The sequence below is a fragment of the Setaria viridis genome, chromosome 1 (assembly GCF_005286985.2).
Source record: "Setaria viridis chromosome 1, Setaria_viridis_v4.0, whole genome shotgun sequence".
NCBI classification, from domain to species: Eukaryota; Viridiplantae; Streptophyta; class Magnoliopsida; order Poales; family Poaceae; genus Setaria; species Setaria viridis.
Genome location: NC_048263.2, coordinates 10,587,111 through 10,605,649, shown reverse-complemented (window position 1 = coordinate 10,605,649; position 18,539 = coordinate 10,587,111). Strand labels below are relative to the sequence as shown.

The 18,539-nt window shown below is 43.3% G+C and overlaps 2 protein-coding genes across 3 annotated transcripts; both read right to left on the bottom strand.

Annotated features, from left to right (window-relative positions):
- Nucleotides 1–3,065: 3,065 nt before the first annotated feature.
- LOC117852725 (probable plastidic glucose transporter 2) lies at nucleotides 3,066–10,269 on the bottom strand. 2 transcript variants are annotated; one of them, XM_034734953.2, is made up of 15 exons: nucleotides 10,023–10,269; nucleotides 9,714–9,800; nucleotides 9,522–9,621; nucleotides 9,347–9,414; nucleotides 9,129–9,261; nucleotides 6,766–6,865; nucleotides 6,533–6,645; nucleotides 6,347–6,440; nucleotides 5,874–6,024; nucleotides 5,624–5,767; nucleotides 5,477–5,550; nucleotides 5,288–5,373; nucleotides 4,611–4,725; nucleotides 3,693–3,877; nucleotides 3,066–3,485 (listed from the first exon to the last, which is right to left on the bottom strand). In XM_034734953.2, the coding sequence occupies exons 2-14, from the start codon at nucleotides 9,793–9,795 to the stop codon at nucleotides 3,695–3,697; spliced, it is 1,443 nt and encodes a 480-aa protein (XP_034590844.1). In that variant the 5' UTR covers nucleotides 9,796–9,800; nucleotides 10,023–10,269; the 3' UTR covers nucleotides 3,066–3,485; nucleotides 3,693–3,694. The 2 variants fall into 2 exon arrangements, with proteins under 2 accessions (XP_034590844.1, XP_034590850.1); XM_034734959.2 differs by lacking the exon at nucleotides 10,023–10,269 and having other exon boundaries at nucleotides 9,714–9,939.
- Nucleotides 10,270–15,192: 4,923 nt separating this feature from the next.
- LOC117839951 (uncharacterized) lies at nucleotides 15,193–18,265 on the bottom strand. Its single transcript, XM_034720396.2, has 8 exons — nucleotides 18,107–18,265; nucleotides 17,751–17,881; nucleotides 16,878–16,950; nucleotides 16,665–16,747; nucleotides 16,229–16,267; nucleotides 15,800–15,870; nucleotides 15,590–15,704; nucleotides 15,193–15,511 (listed from the first exon to the last, which is right to left on the bottom strand). Exons 1-8 carry the CDS (start codon nucleotides 18,222–18,224, stop codon nucleotides 15,443–15,445), a joined length of 699 nt encoding a protein of 232 aa, XP_034576287.1. The 5' UTR covers nucleotides 18,225–18,265; the 3' UTR covers nucleotides 15,193–15,442.
- Nucleotides 18,266–18,539: the final 274 nt, after the last annotated feature.

Sequence of the window (18,539 nt, the reverse complement as noted above, 5' to 3'; positions counted from 1 at the left end):
CTTTCACCAACATGACTAAGGTAGTCTTCCACAAAGTATATGATATACAGGTAAAACTCTAGTTATTTTATTATATATACTTAATAGTATCAAATTTCACATAAAAATCAGATTTACCGGTAAAACTTGATAGTTTATATATTTATCATATGATGTCCCTCGTTATGGATGCAGTGTGTCGTGTGGGAAGTCCAAAGGTTTTAGCCAAAAGGTGCTTCAGGCAAAAAGCCTTGTTTGGCTTCGGCTAGTATCTATAACGTTGATGCTCTCAGGTTGTATCGCCCTAGTTCCTCCCATCCCATTTTGTCTTGTCATGTCCCCCTTGGGGGTATTATCCAAAGTTCCAACCGTTAACGTTAATCATCAAGGTTCTTTTGGAGTGAAGATACTTGTTGATGGTCATGAGTTTGTGTCGTGCCGAAGAGTTGTTTTTGCATGTTTTTTTTGACAAGATGACCATCTAGCGGTGATAGGCTGATAGCCAAAACTCTCTCCGTTCTCAAATTAAGACATGTAAGCATTCAAAAATTTGTTCTATATATATTTTTTACTAGTCCTCTAATCTATCATGAAACTCTAGGATGCCTAGAAAAGCGGGTGATTGACCTTTTCTCATCGTTCGGGTCATTGTCTTTTTGTCTGCAGTGATGCCCATTAGGCCGGATCATCTACATTGATGCCAATTTAGTCGGATGCGGGTTTGCAAAGTGTTGTTGGCAATGGATGCTTCGTGTTCGTTGATGGACATCGGATCCTAGAATGTATTTGAAAGCTTTTCTATCCAAGTGGAAGAACAATCAGGGGTGGGTCTAAGGGGCTCTAACAACCCCCTGCCCCCCCCCCCAACCACCACCACCACACACACAAAAAAAAACAATTTTTGACTATAGATGAAGGAGAGGAAGAAGAAAAGAGAGAGAGGAGGAGAAGAAGGATGGGGTGGATGAGCCCGCTTGCCTGTTGGCCTGCATCCGCCACTGAGAATAGTAGAAATGGAAGAAGGAAGTATTTCATTTGTCTTGGAGGGCTGTAACGAGCTAAAGGTCTTGTATTCAGATTTCATTATGTGAAGCTTCAAGCTTTCATTCTTTTTCTTCCCTTTAACTTTCCAGAGCTCCAGGTCCGGCCAGAGCGAGGGCGTATTTGGACCACTCCACTCCAAAAAAAACAGCTCCACTACACTATCTCCACCTTCCTTCAGCTCCACTTCACCAAATCCACGAAAACATGGAGCCGTTGCACCTGTTTGGCAAATGAGAGGACTCCAGCTCTAGGAACATGATGTTTTTATGTGCATTGTCTATTGTACCCATGTATTGTGGGACCCACGCATCAGTGTACATTGGAGGCAATGAGGAGCTCCGCAGACGCCGTTGGCCAACGCCCGCGCGGGCAACAAGGCAGGCGCGTGTGCGGCACCGCTCCGTCGACCGGCGCGGCCCCTGCAGCCCAATGCCCACGGGGAAACGCGGCCCTGGCGTGTGGTGACGTCGCTCCGCCAGCCGGCGCGGCCCCAGCAGCCCGGTGCCCGTGGGGAAACGCGGCGTCGATCCGTAGGCCGACGCCCACGCGGGCAACAAGGCACGGCCCCAGCCCGACGCCACCGCATCCCTGGCACCATCGGGTCGCGTTATTGTTGCCCGGCGTGCGGCGTGACGAAGGCGGCCCCGCGGCCTAGCACCCCTGCAAGGCCTTGCGGGAAGCAGCCACGGCTCATGGCCTAGCCGGTGGTAGCTGTGGTGGGAGGTTGGAGGCGCGGCCGAAGAGGAGGCCGTCATAGTCGCCGCCAGCGGCGGCGCAACGGTGGAGGAGGGCAGCGCCGGAGATGGAGAGGTTGGGCACCGGGGCCGGGGTGGGGCCATCGCTGAGGTGGTGGCGGTGGAGGCTTGACGATGTGAGGGTAGGAGCGACGGGATGAGGTGAGGGGGTGACGGGATGTGTTTTTTCTTTTCTCAAATCGAAACGGTACGTTGTATAACCGGTGGTATGGTGGGTAATTACCCCCAACTCCACGAAAAGATTTGAAATTAGTATTTTCGGAGCACCCCTCGAGGTGCTCCAGAAAAACCTTGAAGTTGGCTCCTAGATCTACCTTTTTTTTAAGTTGGTGCTAGGAGAACTGGAAATGTTTAGCAAGATGAATCTAGAGCGCAGCTGAAAAATTTGAAGCAGAGCATTCCCAACCAAACCCTAAATCGTTGATTTTGCGCCCTACCTGGAGCAGCTTTTCCATTTAGGGGCTGTTTGGCAATTGGTGTTAAAATTTAACACCCGTCACATCGGATGTTTGGATGCTAATTAGGAGTATTAAATATAGGTTAATTACAAAATTAATTGCACAGATGGAGTGTAATTCGCGAGACGAATCTATTAAGCCTAATTAGTCCATGATTTGATAATGTGGTGCTACAGTAACCATTTGCTAACGATGGATTAATTAGGCTTAATAGATTTGTCTCGCGAATTAGCACATGGTTCTGCAATTAGTTTTATAATTAACTCATATTTAGTTCTCCTAATTAGCATCCAAATATCTGATGTGACACTGTTAAAGTTTAGCACCTCATATCAAACACACCTGCTCGCTCGGGTCGAGCCGTCGGGTCTGCTCGCTCGGGTCGATAGATTGATGTGGCTCGGTCCACCTGCTCGCTCGGGTCTGCTCGCTCGGGTCGATAGATTGATGTGGCCCGTGACCGACCTCCTTTCTGGAACTGCACGGGTGGAAGTGCGTGTTTGCCATCTTGACCGCCATGTCAGGATGCACGGCCTTTGTTGACTAGCTTTGGCTCACTTGCAATGTTGTCCTGCACCGTGCAGCATCTTCAAGCTCATCACCATCAAACGGGCGTCTCCGACAAGCGTCGATCGATTGTTCGCTGAAGCCGACAGAGAGGCCAAGAGGGATCATTGCACACACGTACTCTCTGCTCTGCGCTCTGCAGTCTAACCAAACAAATGGTATGCCACACACTTACGCTCACACTCGAAACATCAAACATACTCGAGATTCAACTGTGTTAAGCGACTCTTGAGAATTTGAAGCCTGCGCTGGAATACACATCTTCCGTCCAAACACATGCCGTGCAGTGTTCTTAATCATTCGGAACATGAACATACTACATGTAATGCAAATGATGAAATATTCCCCGTTTTAACCGTGCTCATCAACAGCCAACCGTAGATACTTTAACACGTATGTATATATATAAATATAAAAGAAGACAATACATGGTATCCTATACCTAAAGGCGGGCTATACAGGCACAACCTCAGTACATGTCTATGCAGAAACCGGGATGCCCTGGCGGTCGCAGGCGCATGTCTGGAACTTCCCTGAGACCATTGCAGGGCATCGCCCGTTTTCAAGAGATGACTTGATTCAGGAATCAGCAAGCAGGATACTAGCCCACCTGGTTGGTATTCAGCAAGCAGTGTAGCGTCAGATTCCAATCAATGTCGAATCCCTACCACATGGATAGAACCTGCAATCACAAGAACATGCTGCAGCCTGTGAATCCAGTTTATCATGTGGTAAGGTGCTCAAGGACATGCTTCTAATCCATATGGACCTTAAATTTCAACCTTAAAGTCAGTTCCCTCCAGCATCTGATTATACATCATCACTGCCTTAAAATGTCGCTGCTATGGTGCCACCAATCATAAATTTAAGTTGATACAGAGATGCATACCTTTATTGTGCTTGTAGGAGTGAAACTTCGATCTCTTGCAAAGTCTTTCCCTTTGTTTCAAGGATATGGCGCCGCACAAATATTGCAGCTACCACGCAGACTGATGAAAATATTGTGTACAGAACCTGTGGACCAAGTTGCTCCAGAAGACGCAAGAACAGAAGACTAACAAAGAAGTTTACAATCTGCGGATTTTAGGTTCAACAATAGCATGTCAGCAAGTGCATTGAATTCAGAAACAGGGTAACACTGCCTATAGTAAAGCACAAATCTGCCCTAAAAAAAGGCACAAATCTAGAGCCCTCTTGCCAATTGGGATTCCAGTTCCATGCTGGGGAGAAACTAAAGAACCGCCACAAATAGTTAGGCGGTAATCGCTAAGATTGTTTTAGTTGATACTCGATCTACACCAGAAACAAAAAAAAAAACTTAAGACAAATAATTCCAAAAGAGTAAAAGGCAAAAGCCTGATTCCATTAGAGCTTTGTAAAAGTTGTAGTGTTAGGCTCACGGGTGGGTCCGCACAACTATTCTGTTAGGATTTTGTAATAGTTGCAGTAATTTCTTGTTATTGAGGGTGCAAGCTCTTGCAGTTTTGTAAAGTCGGCACAAGTCAAAGTTGGTCATTGATGCTTTGGTGCGAATAGTTGTAGTTTTGTAAAACTAAATCAAAATTATTTCTGTAGGAGTCTTTGAATCTATGGAAATGCAAGCCTAGATTTACACACCTCAATTTGAAAACATTAAGACGATACGGCTTTATCATTCTGTGCTTGTTGATGGGTTTCCTCCCAATTGAACTAAAACAAATAAGGCAAACCAGTGCAGAGATATATAGCGTATAATTGTCCCACACAGATATGCTTATTTCTTCATATAACAATTTACATGTGCCAGATATCAACATAGACTTCTTACCCAATGCACAGACATGCAGAGAGCCACAGCCTTCGCTCGTATTTTGTTGGGGAAGATTTCAGGCAAAAGAAGTCCTGGAACTGGGCCTGCTCCTAATGAAAATGACAAGACAAACCTGCAAAATTTCTAACTGTAAGTAACTGGCCTAAAAAAAAGTGGCATAACTGTTTTAAAAAGGTAACCATGTCAAAGAAAAGTTCGAACAGGTCTGCTATAAACATACAAGTAAATGGCAGACAGATATCTAACTGCTATAAACATACAATTCAACCAATTGGAAATGTTACTGTGCAGAAAACTACTACATAAAATAGGTGACACAGCATTAATAGGGAAAATTACTGCACAGGAATCAAGATGAAACAAGTTCAGGGAATTACAATCTTTGATGATATCTGATAAGTTCAATAAGTATTTCAATCAGGTAGCAATAAGTAGGTCAAAGGAGCAGATACAAGCAAAAATTAATATGACAAGAATATTTCATATAGCCCAACATAGAGTGCCTTTCACTTTTTAGTGAGTCTTGGAAAGGCAGCAAAGAACATGATTATCTCGGATGCATTAATGTAACTCATGCTGTATGGGATACCAAAGGTAGATGTCTCAATTAAGTCAAGTTTAACATAAAAGTCACAAAGAACTAAGCTCAAATATGTAGAACTCTTGCAACTTACAACAGAATGCCACCAACTGAAAGATATACACTTGTAGAACCAAGATGACGGTTTGCTCCAATAGCCTGAAGCCCCATCGAAAAGGCCTACACCAGTAAAGTGCTGTCAGTAACATTCAACATAACTTTCTTTTAGAAAAATGTTATATTCAACATATCACTTGAAGTTCCATTTATGGTGGTTGCTTACCATCCCAAGGAAACTCCCTGAAAGAAGGATTTTTCTACCCAGCTTGTCCATTAGAACCATTGCTATAATTGAGCCTGGGAGATAGAACAGAAAGTGTCAGATGAAATGAACATAGTAGCTCATTATAAGAGTTACTTGGATGCTAACCTGCTAGATTCGAAATCCCCATGCAAATGTTGGCAAAGTTAGAAGGCACCCCTACACCTCTGAACACAGTTGAGGAGAAATAGAACACAGAATTGATGCCAGATAACTGTTGTAAAGCAAAGAGCACCGATCCAATAAAAACAACTGTAGCAAAAAAGGGACTTGTAATGAACAAACTTCATGGTCACACAGAACTCAGGTTATAAGAGCAGCATAGATGCAACAAAATGGATAACAGGATAGCTTGTACCATTGAAGTGGCGACCATGGAACAATTCTGAGTACTTTACACTTTCTCCATCGTCTCTTTCAGATCTAGAAAGTTCTGCCATGGCTGATTTTACATGAAGGGGGCCTAGAAGCTTTTCGAATTGCATCTCTGCTTCAATTGTTCTTCCACACTGCATAGAAGAACAGGTTTCATCAAATCATTATGTAAGTCTCTTGAACATCAATTCATAAATATAGTTAAGACACCTTGTCACTCCATAGTATATCAAATTATCACATAGTACAGTCCTTCATGAAGTACTAAAGCAACATGAGATACAGTTTCATGGTTTGCAAACCCATGGTATGTTGTAACCTAAACTCTTTAACACGAAAAAGAAACTAAAAACCACCCCCAGCAATATGGGTGACAAAAGGAGCACATATGCATGTTTAACTTGATAAATCAGAAGCATGACATAAAGAACCAGCAGTGACCCAAACTAAATGCACCTTGTATAGCCACTGGGGGCTCTCAGCACAGAACTCCATAGCAAGAGCTTGTAAAGTTGCTGGGATAGCTGCAACCCAGAAACATACTCTCCACCTGCCAAAAGCAACAATAGCATTAGTACAGATGGATTTCACACATATCAACTTCAACAGGCACGTAAAAGACTACAGCATAAAGTTTCTGACCATCTATCAATATCTTTAACAGGTGTACCAATTAGGAGCGATACAATGATTCCAAGACAGGTCGCAATCTGAACAAAGCTGCCATATGTACCCCTCACTGTAGGAGGAGAAACCTGCATTTCATCAGAGGTGAATGTAAACACAGATGAACCATATCAAAATTTCTGTCAGAGGACAGGGCAAATCGTAGGAGAAATCTAGGAGTCATTGATGAAAAAACACCAGCTACATACCTCCGTTATATATAGTGAAGCTACTGGTGGGCCCAATCCCATCCCCGTTCCAACCAAAAATCTTCCTAGAAGCATACCCTCCAAACTATTGGTGAGAGCACTGCCAATTGTTTATTCATCAGAATCGTTCAGACAGGACAGATATAAAGTAACTTAAAAAATTTCTGACCAATACATGGTTTCTTCCAATTCCACAACAGTAGTACATGTAACCATCATTGATGCAATATAATACACTTCTTCCATGCATCACAACATTCTCAATGCCCCCTTGAAGTGCAATTTCGAATGCATTGTTATTAAATAACTTTAAGGAGCGCAGAGAACATAACACTCAATGCCATATGGTACCACATAAATTCCTCATGAGGGCAGAGAGCATACTATTGTATAACGAAGCTGATAACAAAATGGTAAATCCAAGACAATTCAGAACATCTTGTGAACCCCAGAAGGACAGCTATGCTACGGACCATCGCATTTGCATTATATGAAAATTACAAGACATAATTCCACCCAATTTTTCCAGATCATCACATTCACATCATCTGAAAATCAAAGCTCATCAAATCACCGACTTTTCTATGAACTCTGCAAGCACTGCATCGTTACTGTTGACTAGGCTGACAGGAAAGGCAACAATAACTGCTCTTCATTTTTAACTTAGTATTTACTCCAATAAAACTATGATAGTATGAACCTGGTCTTCAGGACAAATCTATACATATAATTTTCATACACCAACCTAAACTATTTTGAAATACTACGCCCAAAGAAAAACTATTTTGAACGATACTGGTAGCCAACGTTTCGGAAATCTGACTGAAGTAATGGCCAAAATATGTGCCAGGAGGGCGGAGGGGGTAGCAGTCAATTATTGAGAGTGCTACGTCAACACATGTTTTATACTCTGCAAGAAACATCTTTCACACCCAGCAATGAAGATATCATGCTGACTCCACCCACAAAACGCAATACTAACATAGTAATCAATTGATGGAAGGGTTATGTTAATGCAGAACTAAACAAGGGTCACAATCAGGGAAACAAGGTTACTTAACAACATTCAGAAAATAGTTGCAATTAATAACTCAGTCTCTTCCTAGGGAAACAAGGGTTATGTTAATGCAGAACTAAACAAGGGTCACAATCAGGGAAATAAGGTTACTTAACAACATTCAGAAAATAGTTGCAATTAATAACTCAGTCTCTTCCTAGTTGGCAAGTGAGTCAATTTAAATTCAAAGATCTGTATGGTATTATTCAGTTCCCTTTTTTTTTCTCGAACACGCAGGAGAGCTGCGTATCAATATATTAAGAAGAGGAGGGTTTAAAGAAAACCCAAAGTTACAGCACAGGTTTATGAAAACCTGTGCAGAAAGCCCCTAGCAAAAACAGGAACTATACCCATCATTAGAGACATTCTCTCTACGGTTTCTAGGACCGACTGTGGAGCTTCCAATGTGCCCACATGACAATGTGATGTACACAAAGTTTACACCATATTCATGAGTCCTGAAAAGCTGTTACAGGACCATCACATTCATGGTTGATTTAGCAGTTTTCCACAGTTTTCGCGACAGGATTAGAATTTGAACTAACTGTTACTATTTTACTTTTACAGCACTGTCAAGTTGCTTCTTGTCAATGGGGAAATTCAATGTTTCCTTGACTTGGTGAGGAGCTTGCCTGGTGCCCACATGACAGCATGACATGTGGACTCAATGCACCTCTTATACTGTGACAATTGTCACAGAACCATCACATACTAGGTTCATAAGTCTTAATGAAGTCAAAATTTTAAATTTTGCAGATGGGTGAATTCTGCGCTTAAATCAAGCAGCTTGCCCCCGTTAAAAAAATGAAAAGAGTTGTTACCAACAATGCAACATTTCAGCAATTCAACAGAACTTTCAATAGACCAAGTCACCAGTCAGCCAGTCACCCTTAACATTCATTTTACATCACCTAAGTCCTAACAGCGAAAAATTAAATTTTTGGCAGAAGCATGTACTGTTGGAGTTGCCCTTTGTTACTCCATCCGCGTGCTCAGAAAAATAAAAAGGATTAGAGTTGTTGAACCCATAATTCAACTTTTCAGCAATTCTAACAGTACCACCAGCACCACAAGAACAGGTCAGCAGTCAGCCAGTCACCACATGTTGCCACCAAGCAATATTTAGTTTTTTTTTTGAAGGGTTCAATATTTAGTTTTGAATAACCAATTTTGTATGCTGACTGCACCCACCAAAAGAATAAGGAATGCTAGCAAGTGGCAATTAAATACTGCATTAAACCAACCATACTACAGAGACAAGGATTTAGTGAACGAGGAAGACAAATCAACTAGCACATGATGTCACCTTATTGCAGCACCAATGATCATGGGCAGCGCACTGAGCTGGAACGCCCGGCGACGCCCAATTCCATCAGCGACGGAGCCACTGAACAGGCACCCGATAAAGGCTCCACCCAAGCAGATGCTCACCACCAGTCCTGCACCCAGCAGAGACACTGCTTGAGTAATCAAAAACAAAAGGTGACCAAAACCGCCAAAATCAGCAGCAGGAATGGGCGGTACCTTCGGCGAAGGTGTTGCCGGAGAAGCCAAGGTCGGCGGAGATGCTCTCCAGGGGCTCGTTCACCACCCTGCATCATCGCCGTCACGGCACCAAACGAGCACGAGTTTCAGATGCGGGGAGCAGAGCAATTAGAAGCAAGAGCTGAGAACGTGACGACGAGGAGAGCGCACGCACCCGGAGTGGTACCCGAAGAGGAACGAGGTGAGCGTGGCGACGCAGACGTGCGGCAGCGACATGCGCCACGACGGGCCCGCGCCAGCGTCCGTCGTCCTCACTGCGGAAATGGAGAAACCCAAAATTATAAATCTCACCCTAAATCCATCACGGGCAAGAGAATGAGGCAGAAACGAGCGGGAGTGTACGAACTCGGCGTCTCGACGTCGGGCTCCGTGGTGGCCTCCCTGGACGGCACGCGCTTGTACGCCGACGAGTTAAGCTTCCACCGCATCGCCGCTGATTTCCAGAAAGAAAACCGATGAAGCGATTAGCAAACGATCCGCGCGCGGGACCAGAGCAGCATGGAGGAGGGATTGGGTGGGGGTGTGCGGGAATGGGGACGGGGACGGGGTCGAGAGAGATCTGGGCCGGTCTCGGTGGAGGAGGGAGGGGGACACACGGGTTGGCGTATTAATAGCGGCGGTTAAGTAAATTAATCCGAGTACGAGGCTTGTTTACCTGGCGACCGCGTGCGGGCGCATCAGATCGCGCGGTGGAGGCGCGACGTGTCCGCCGGGCAGGTGATGAGGGGGAGCGCAGCGGAGCGTGGAGGCGGGCGTCGCCGGATCTGGGGAGGGAGGGGGTGGGTTCGGCGAGGGAGCACGGAGACCGAGAGGAGGAGGGCGGTGGGTGGAGGCCTGCCTTCCTGCCGAGCTAGCTCCCTGCGCGGAGATCGCGGGTGGGGGGAACGGGGGAGGGGAGGGGGCCCGTGCCGTGATGAGGTCGTGGTGCGAGCTGCGAGGCGAACACGGAGGTGACACGCAGCCACCTTTGCTTCCAGGCAGTGTCGGTTCCTGGTGCAGCAGGAGCGAGAAAGAAGGGAAGGCGTTTTGCGAACTGGCCCTTGCAGGTGACTGAATTTACTCGGGAGCAATATAGCCGTGCCGACGGCGAGGTTCCAGCCGTTCAGCTCCGCACCTTTGCGTCGCGGGCTTTACAAGTCAATTTGCAATTGCAGCCTCGCAGACTTCGAAAAAAATCTTTCCGTAAAACGTAATTTTCTTTTTCTGATGACAATTAGGTTTGGTAAATTACAAATTTACCTAAACTACAGCCGAGAGAAAGATTCCTATGCTCCAGCCCCATCAGTGCTTCCATGCACCGGATGGATGATATCCGTCGGATGCAAAACGGATGCCCCAGGAGCACCGACTGTGCATCTATGTTAGATTGCGGGTTGATTCGAAAAAATACAAGGGTTAAAATACAAAAGTGCATCTGGTGCATCCGCCTTGGATCCTCGATGGATGCCATCCATCCGGTGCATGGGAGCGCCTCATGGGGCTGGAGCACAAGAACCTTTCTTCCATAGTCGACTCATGTACCACCCTGATTCTAAGGTTCTTCTGTAGGTCATTTTTTTAAAGATTATCCGTGCCCATGCAAACTAAAATCACCTTAGAGAATACATTGCTACACCTCATAGATCATCTCATGTAATGCCACGTATAATTTTTGTTGATGTGGAGGAGAGGGTATGAGGAGAGAGAAAGAGGTCGTTGTTTCGCGAAACAACCGCCACATAGGCTAGATTTTAGGATTATGAGACGACTACTCCACAATTGTACAACTTATTGTTGTCATGTAACTCATAATATTTCTTTTTTTTTCTATACGCAAATTAAGGAAATAGAATTACTATAGGACAACTTAAAAAGACAACCCATTATATATATTGTTTGTTAAGTCGTCTTAAAATTACGTGTCAATACATGTGACCGTCCATTAGACAACACCAATGCACTTATCCTTACTATACACGTTTTCACCAACCAATTGGACCCAATGCCAAGCAAAATCAGCCGAGTTGGACTCGACAGCGGGATCTACTAGAACCATGCTTAAATTTATACTCCCTTGGTTCTAAAATTATAAGGCATTTTAATTTTATCCTAAGTCAAATTTATATAATTTTGATCAAATTAATAGAAAAATATATGAGCATATACAATATTAAATAAATACACAATCAATATATATTTGTACATTTTTTCTATATATTTGGACAAAACTAGAGAAAGTTGACTTCACATAAATCTAAGAAAAGCTCCAAGAAAGTCATAGAACAATATTAGTAAAAACTGCTACTCCTCCATGCTGGCAGAACCGACATATCAATGAGCATGCATGTGTGCGGCAGAGCCGATCAGTGGCGGCCTGATGCTAAAAGGACTTAGGAGTAACATATGATGTGGTTATATTTGTGCATATGTGACCTTTGAGAATAAAAGGATTTAGATAAATCTAATGAAGAATAAAAGCCATTATAAGCACCAGAAGTAAATTAAACATGATATAAAGATAGAGGGTAGTCCAACTATTTCACACACGATGGTATTCTCGGAGTGTGTATTGTGGATTTATTTGCTCAAAAACAATATGTATCATCATCTTAATTATGGACATACTCCGCTCGATCCTTAAATAACTGATATTTTGGGATGCGTGCAATTAACACATTTTAATTTTGATATCAATATATTTTAAATTAATCTTTTAAAATGGTATCACTAAATTTGTCTTGATTATTAGTTTCAAAATATTATATTTTTTGGGTAAAGTTTCAAAATTATATATTTTTAATATTTTTAATTTGTTTTGATATTATTAATTGGAAGTTAAAGTAGTGTCTTGCGCCTTGTTGCTGATTAAAATAACAATTGGGAGGGCACTGCAGCCATTGAGAGACCATAGATCACCTGATTGATTCTAGTTATGGGAAATGCATATATTAAAATTAAATCATGTTGACTTTTTATCATTGGGTTCGGGGACAAATCTAATAACGATCATGGTGCTTGTGCCCCCAAGACCCCTCTCCCCTTCTTGCAGACGCAATGCACGAGGAAGTAAACCTACATCAGACTTCTCGTGATTCAGCATCGTCAATTGAAAACCACATGTGTTTCCACAACTCACGGCTGGACGAGCATGTTGGACACGCAACGTTCAGTAGGATTTCTTCACATTTTTCCGACCGATGCGACAATGCAACGCATAAGCAAAGGGGTCTAAGGATCTTACTAAAATACATACATGGATAAATAAGATATCAATTTAGCTTGTTGGAGTTTTTTTTTTGAAATTTGAAATCTATTAGATATAGAGTAGCATACATCCATATTTGCCGACACGTAGAACAAATTTTTAGGGAAAACAAGTAAACTCAGACCTCCTTCGGAATAGAGTAGGATTCAATATAGGAATTTCATTGGATTTGTGGAAAATGTGTGGTTTTCAATGGATTCAATTGGGGTCACGGGGCTTGTGCCCGCCACTTGACGCACAGTGTGAGGAAGCGAAGGCGCATCAGAGATCGTTTTCTCGTGTTTCGACGTCATCCATTGAAAACTACACATTTTTCACAACACGCAGTTAGACGAGTGCTGGACACACGACATTTGGTGGGATTTCTTCACGTTCTTCCAACCGATGCGACAATGCAACGCAGAAACAAATGGGGTCTAAGGATCTTACTGAGATACATGCATGGATAAATAAGATATCAGTTTAGCTTGTTGGAGTTTTTTAACTTTGAAATCTGTTAGATATAGAGTAGCATGCATCCATGTCGCCGCGACATGTAGAATATTTTTTTACTCCTTTGGAACGGAGTAGGATTCATGTAGAAACTTTTGGGAATTATTTTTATGTAGCCCTTTGGAACAAAGGAAAATTCTTATGAAATAACTCAATCCGTAGGAACTTTGGGAGAAATCTAATATGAAGTTCAACCTCTTGCGAACTGTCTATCTCTCTCTTCTCGTTCTCATGTTGTTCTTGTGTTGTATTCAAACACTCTATTACAAAGCTTTCAGCATTCTCAATTCTATGGAAATGCAAGTGACATGCAACTATATTTCTTTGTTTTTTCAATTCCTGCATTTTGAGATTCCTACGTTCCAAAGAGACCCCCAACGTGAGACAGGTGCGTTTTGATTAATGCTTTGATAAATTAATATTGGACTATGGCACAAGTAATACAATATTCTAGGTCGACGAGGGTGTTGCTGCAAAGTGACCAAAACCAAATCCGAGGTCCCACTGCCCCAGCGTGCGGACGTTCCACGCAGCGCGCTTTTGTGGAGGCGGCGACGCGTGGCCGCGAATCTTTTGTGCGCCCCTCTCCGCAAACTGGGCCCACCGCCCACAGCGCTGCTGGTGGGTGTGGTCTGTGGATCAGCGGCTCGGCGCGGAATTGACCGGAGGAAACACGCCAGCCAGCCAAGACTGGCACATGTGAATCCCTTGGCCCACCGACGGGTGGTCCTCTGGCCAATGGGCCCCGCGACGCAGCAGCTCTGTACGTGGCGGCCCCGGGTGCGCGGAGAGGGGCTCATAAGTTTTTTTTCTGGTGCCTTGTCGTTTTCGCGCGGCCTGCTGTGCGATGGTGTCGTGTTGATCGGTTTCAGCGGTGCACGTTCGGTGCCGGGGGCATGTGAGAAGGGTCTGGACTTTTCCGGTGGGGCGCGCGGGAGGACGGAGGGAAACGTGTTTGTGCCACTCGCGCTCGCACCTTTGCGTCCGTGCGTCTTCTGACTTTTAAACGTGCATGCGCACCGTGTGTACGAAGTGAGTACTGTAGTGTAGACCAACCAAAATTTTAGGGAATGACAGGCTGTCACACGATAGTAACGCACTCGTTCGCTCGTTTGTGTTCTGGATCTAGTAGGTGATCCCATGGACGCTGCGATCCGTTCGATCCTGCTACGAGCACACAGGTGCTTCATCTAGAAATTTGATGAAGTAACACATTAAAATTTGCAAAACATTTTCACTTTTGTGACTCCGTGAACAAAGATAAATGACTTGATTTACTCAACAATACATTTTCGTTGGGTCCGATGCACCCTAAAATGAGGTTTGTTATTTCTCCTCTCCGCGTACGAATTGAATTTTAAGTTCAAGTTTTATGGTAACAAAAGATTTGATGCCCCATCTTAAAGAATACATTAAGATTTTCTTTTCATAAGGCATGTTTAGATCTAAGTGCTAAAATTTAGCATTTTTCTGCATTAGCCTATCTAAACAGAAAGGACTAAAAAGGTAAAAAAGTATTAGCTAGTGGGGGAAGTATAAGCAGGACAATCTAATACTAAATTACCCTAGCAATGTAAAGTTGCATGAAAAGTGATTATGAAAAATTACTAATATGTTTCTCTAACATAAGACATGATGTTATCTGTCGCTATACAAAAGTTGACCTTAAAACTCAATTTTATACTCATTATTTTGTCTTTTCATTTAGGAGATAACTCAAAGCTAATTTTGTATGCGGCGTTAAAGTAGATTGTGCGATAAAATATTTTTTTCTTGAATTTTTAGAGGTCCGTCTCTTTGGCATAATGCATAAGAGCAGATCTAATAATTTGTTCAGCTGAAGCTAAAGGGTACACCGAAAATATTCAGGTGAAAATCATTTTGTTTCTATTTTACGCTGAAAAAAATAAATATTTAAACTACTTCTATTTAGCTTAGAAATTCCAGATGAGAGCCCAGTTCACGTTGCTGCCAAATCTGGGCTGAGTTATCACTTCGCCCATTCTCCAGGCCCATGAGCCTGCTATGCTTCCCCAGTTCCCACTTCCCCTGCCTGCAGATGGGTGTTTTTTTTGGTAGCATCTGAATATAAATCCAAGTACACACCAATGTATTGCCTCAGATGAGTAGCTGATGTTGCATTACATCAGTTTCTAATATATCTACAGCTAATACATCATCCATTCATCCTTCATTTTATCTCGAAGGTAATGCATAGGACCACACATCAGGTAGGTCGAAAAAGGCACGGAGCCTTTGCTTCCTGGAGCGTCAACTGGTGCCACAGCAGCACGCCATGGAACTCAGCTCATCATCTTGAGGGAAGATCAGCACTACTTCTACTTAGGGCCGCTCGTCTTTGAGGGTCCAGCACGCTCCACCATGACATCATAGAGTTGTCGGCCATTCTGCTCAAAACATTGGGTTGAATGCTGGGATATCGAGAAACAAACTTGTTTGACTTGGGGCTAAATTCGTGAACTTACGAATATCACTGGGAAGAAGTGGATCTGCCCCTCAGGTTTTGTTTGGCTCTCTTTGAAGTAAACCAAGATAGGAAATTGTGGCCACCATAGCTCCCAATTTATGAACGTTGAGTACCTATGCATGAACTAAATTGTTAGATTGTGAACCTCTTATCATGATTCATGAACAAAGAAATTGACTGGACATTCTAGCATGAAGGATTAGCATACTTCCAACGGTTCTTGCCACCAACAAACACATTTTCACCTGACTCCTGCAACTGGTCTCCAACTTTCACCTCCTATACAACACAAGCTTATGAATGAATGTTATGAAAAATAGGCATGTTCATCATTTCAGATGCAAAGATTGAGTTTAAGTAATGAAATCCTCATCATCTACTTTTTTAACAAAAATGCAGGAGCTCTGACGCTCAATCAAGGATAAAGAAGTTGTGAAGTAGAAGTCATGCCGTGCCACACCACCCTGTGAAGGGCAGCATTGGGAGAAGCCCCTTAACACAACAGAGGAGGTTACACAACTTGGTTCATCTATTTTTTATCTCCACAAAAACGTTCTGTGCATGTATTCTCATCATGAGTTGACTGGCATGCTTCCAAATATTTATTTTACTCCTAAGAAAAGTACAGGGTACGAACCAGGGCCTCATTATCAAAGACGAACCTCACTCTTGTAGTCTGCAGAGAAAGAATGCAGCAAGGCCAACATTAGAAAAATACTAAGTCATAGTTAAACAGAAAGAGGACTTAGAGTATATCAATTCCCTATTTTTATCTTTAATAATGATACAATTGGGTTCCTAAAAAAAAGATACAATCAGGAGTGCTGGGTTGAATCGTTATGTTGCTGATACCAAGAATGAAAACACATGGATGTCTGCACAAATAATAGATAATTTGGGTTGACTGAAATGCTGTAATATATGCCCTCGAAAACAGTAATATTTATATGCTCCACGAGTTAACTTGCAGATGCTCTTGTAGAAAAGAATATAATTCTCTGATAATATGTGATCATCATGAACTCAAACAGATGATCTGAACTCCAAAAGCAGTCTGCTTAGGATATGCAGACCTGGAACAAAAGCAGCAGTCCCAGCAGTCCTACAGGTGCAGCAGCTAGAAGATTGTCTGCATATGCAAAAGCACCAGCAATCCCTGCATTTGGACAATAGCTGTTATTAAATCCCTTAATAACCATGCTAAACACTTGCCAATCTTCTTCTGTTGAGGTTTAAGTACATGTTAAGAGATGTTCTACTTAGTACTTACTAACATCAGAGCTCACCAAGTATAGCAATTGGTAACCTATAGTCGGGGTCAGGGACAACTGTTTCTCTAGTCGTTGACTTTCTTCCAATCTAGGAAGAAAGAAACATGTTAGCCGGTCAAACAAGCTGAGAGCAATATTCACTTGTAAAGAATGAGCTCTGGCAACAGAATTTCTTTGTAGCAAACTTGCAATGAAGTCATAGTGAAATTTAGTATTTCTGAACCCATTATCAGAATACTGGTGTATTATTTTTTCTCAAACGAGTAGGAGCTACTTGTTAGAACACCCACGTATTATCACTATGTTAAATTAGTTAATCAACTGGTGTGGCATGGAGTGATATGAATACGAAGTTTGAGAAGGACATCAATATGCATTTCAGGATAAGCACATTATAGAGTCCATAGGTGACCAGACAGAAGTATGCAGTAACGCAAAGTGAAGATAGGCTTATAATTGAGTAAATTTCACCGGCAGTCCTTAAACTTGTTCCGAATTCTCATTCCGGTCCTAGTACTCTCAAAATGCACATTTGAGTACCGGGACCAGGATGAGAGCTCGGGACAAGTTTTAGGACCATTATGTGCACTTTAAGAGTACGGGACCGGGATGAGAACTGGGGACAAGTTTAAGGACCGCTGGTGAAATTTACTCCTTATAATTTCTACTTTCTCCTCTGAGTTTTTATAATGCGCAGATTGACTTGGTCTCTCCACAGTTCAACATCACTCAACTCATGATATATTGCTAGCTAATAAATTAACGATCGTGTGAATACCTAGCACTTTTGTGTCAGTGTCACTAAGCAACCTACATCATGCAAATGGCAATTTAAAGCAAATCACACTAGGAGGTACTGAGAAAGTGTAGCCAAGTTTGGTGACCAACCACGGATACTATTGCCATGCGTCGCTGTTTCCCCCGCTCATGTACTCTAACCATGTAGCCCTTGCTTAGAGCATTTGCAGTGCTCCATGATGTACTAGCTGAAGGCACTCCGCACAAGGCCACATCTCTAGCTGCAGAGTTCAAAACAAAACCAGATCATACACTGCAAACGTGTCCCAAATTAATTCCTCTGTCAAGAAATTGCAGTTTCTCTCAGCAGTCAGCCAACACTAATCCTCAAGATACCATGAACACAGCAGATGCGCAAGATATGCATACTTTTGAGTGAAAAAAGCAGTACCAGGATAGCGAGAGCCTGAGAGGGGAGGGGATCTTGGAGGGACGGAGCAGGTTACCTCTGGCCGGAGCTGCGAGGAAGAGGGGAGAAGATAACGAGAGAGTGGTCGCCATGGCTCCGCCGGCCTCTGCTCTCCGCCCTCTACAGCTCCCTGTGGTGTGATTGTGTCCAGACATCCGGCACGGCGGCAGAGCGGGCACCCCGAGCGCTGTCGTGGCCGCCCGGGCCAGGCTTTGTTCGTGGGCCGGATCACATCTTCCTCTGGGTAGTGGGCCACGTGCTATTTTGGCCCACCAAAACCCAAAGGAAGATGAGAACTTTTTTTATTTTTATATTTTTTTACGATTTCGCAGAAATAAATACTCGAACAAAGATCTATACCGCCATATGAAAACGGCGGTAGGCCTAATTTCACCGGTTCATTTGGCGGAAGGATGCCTGCTACGACGGCCTGGCTTGTTCGCTAATTGAGACGGCGTTAGGCTACTTAC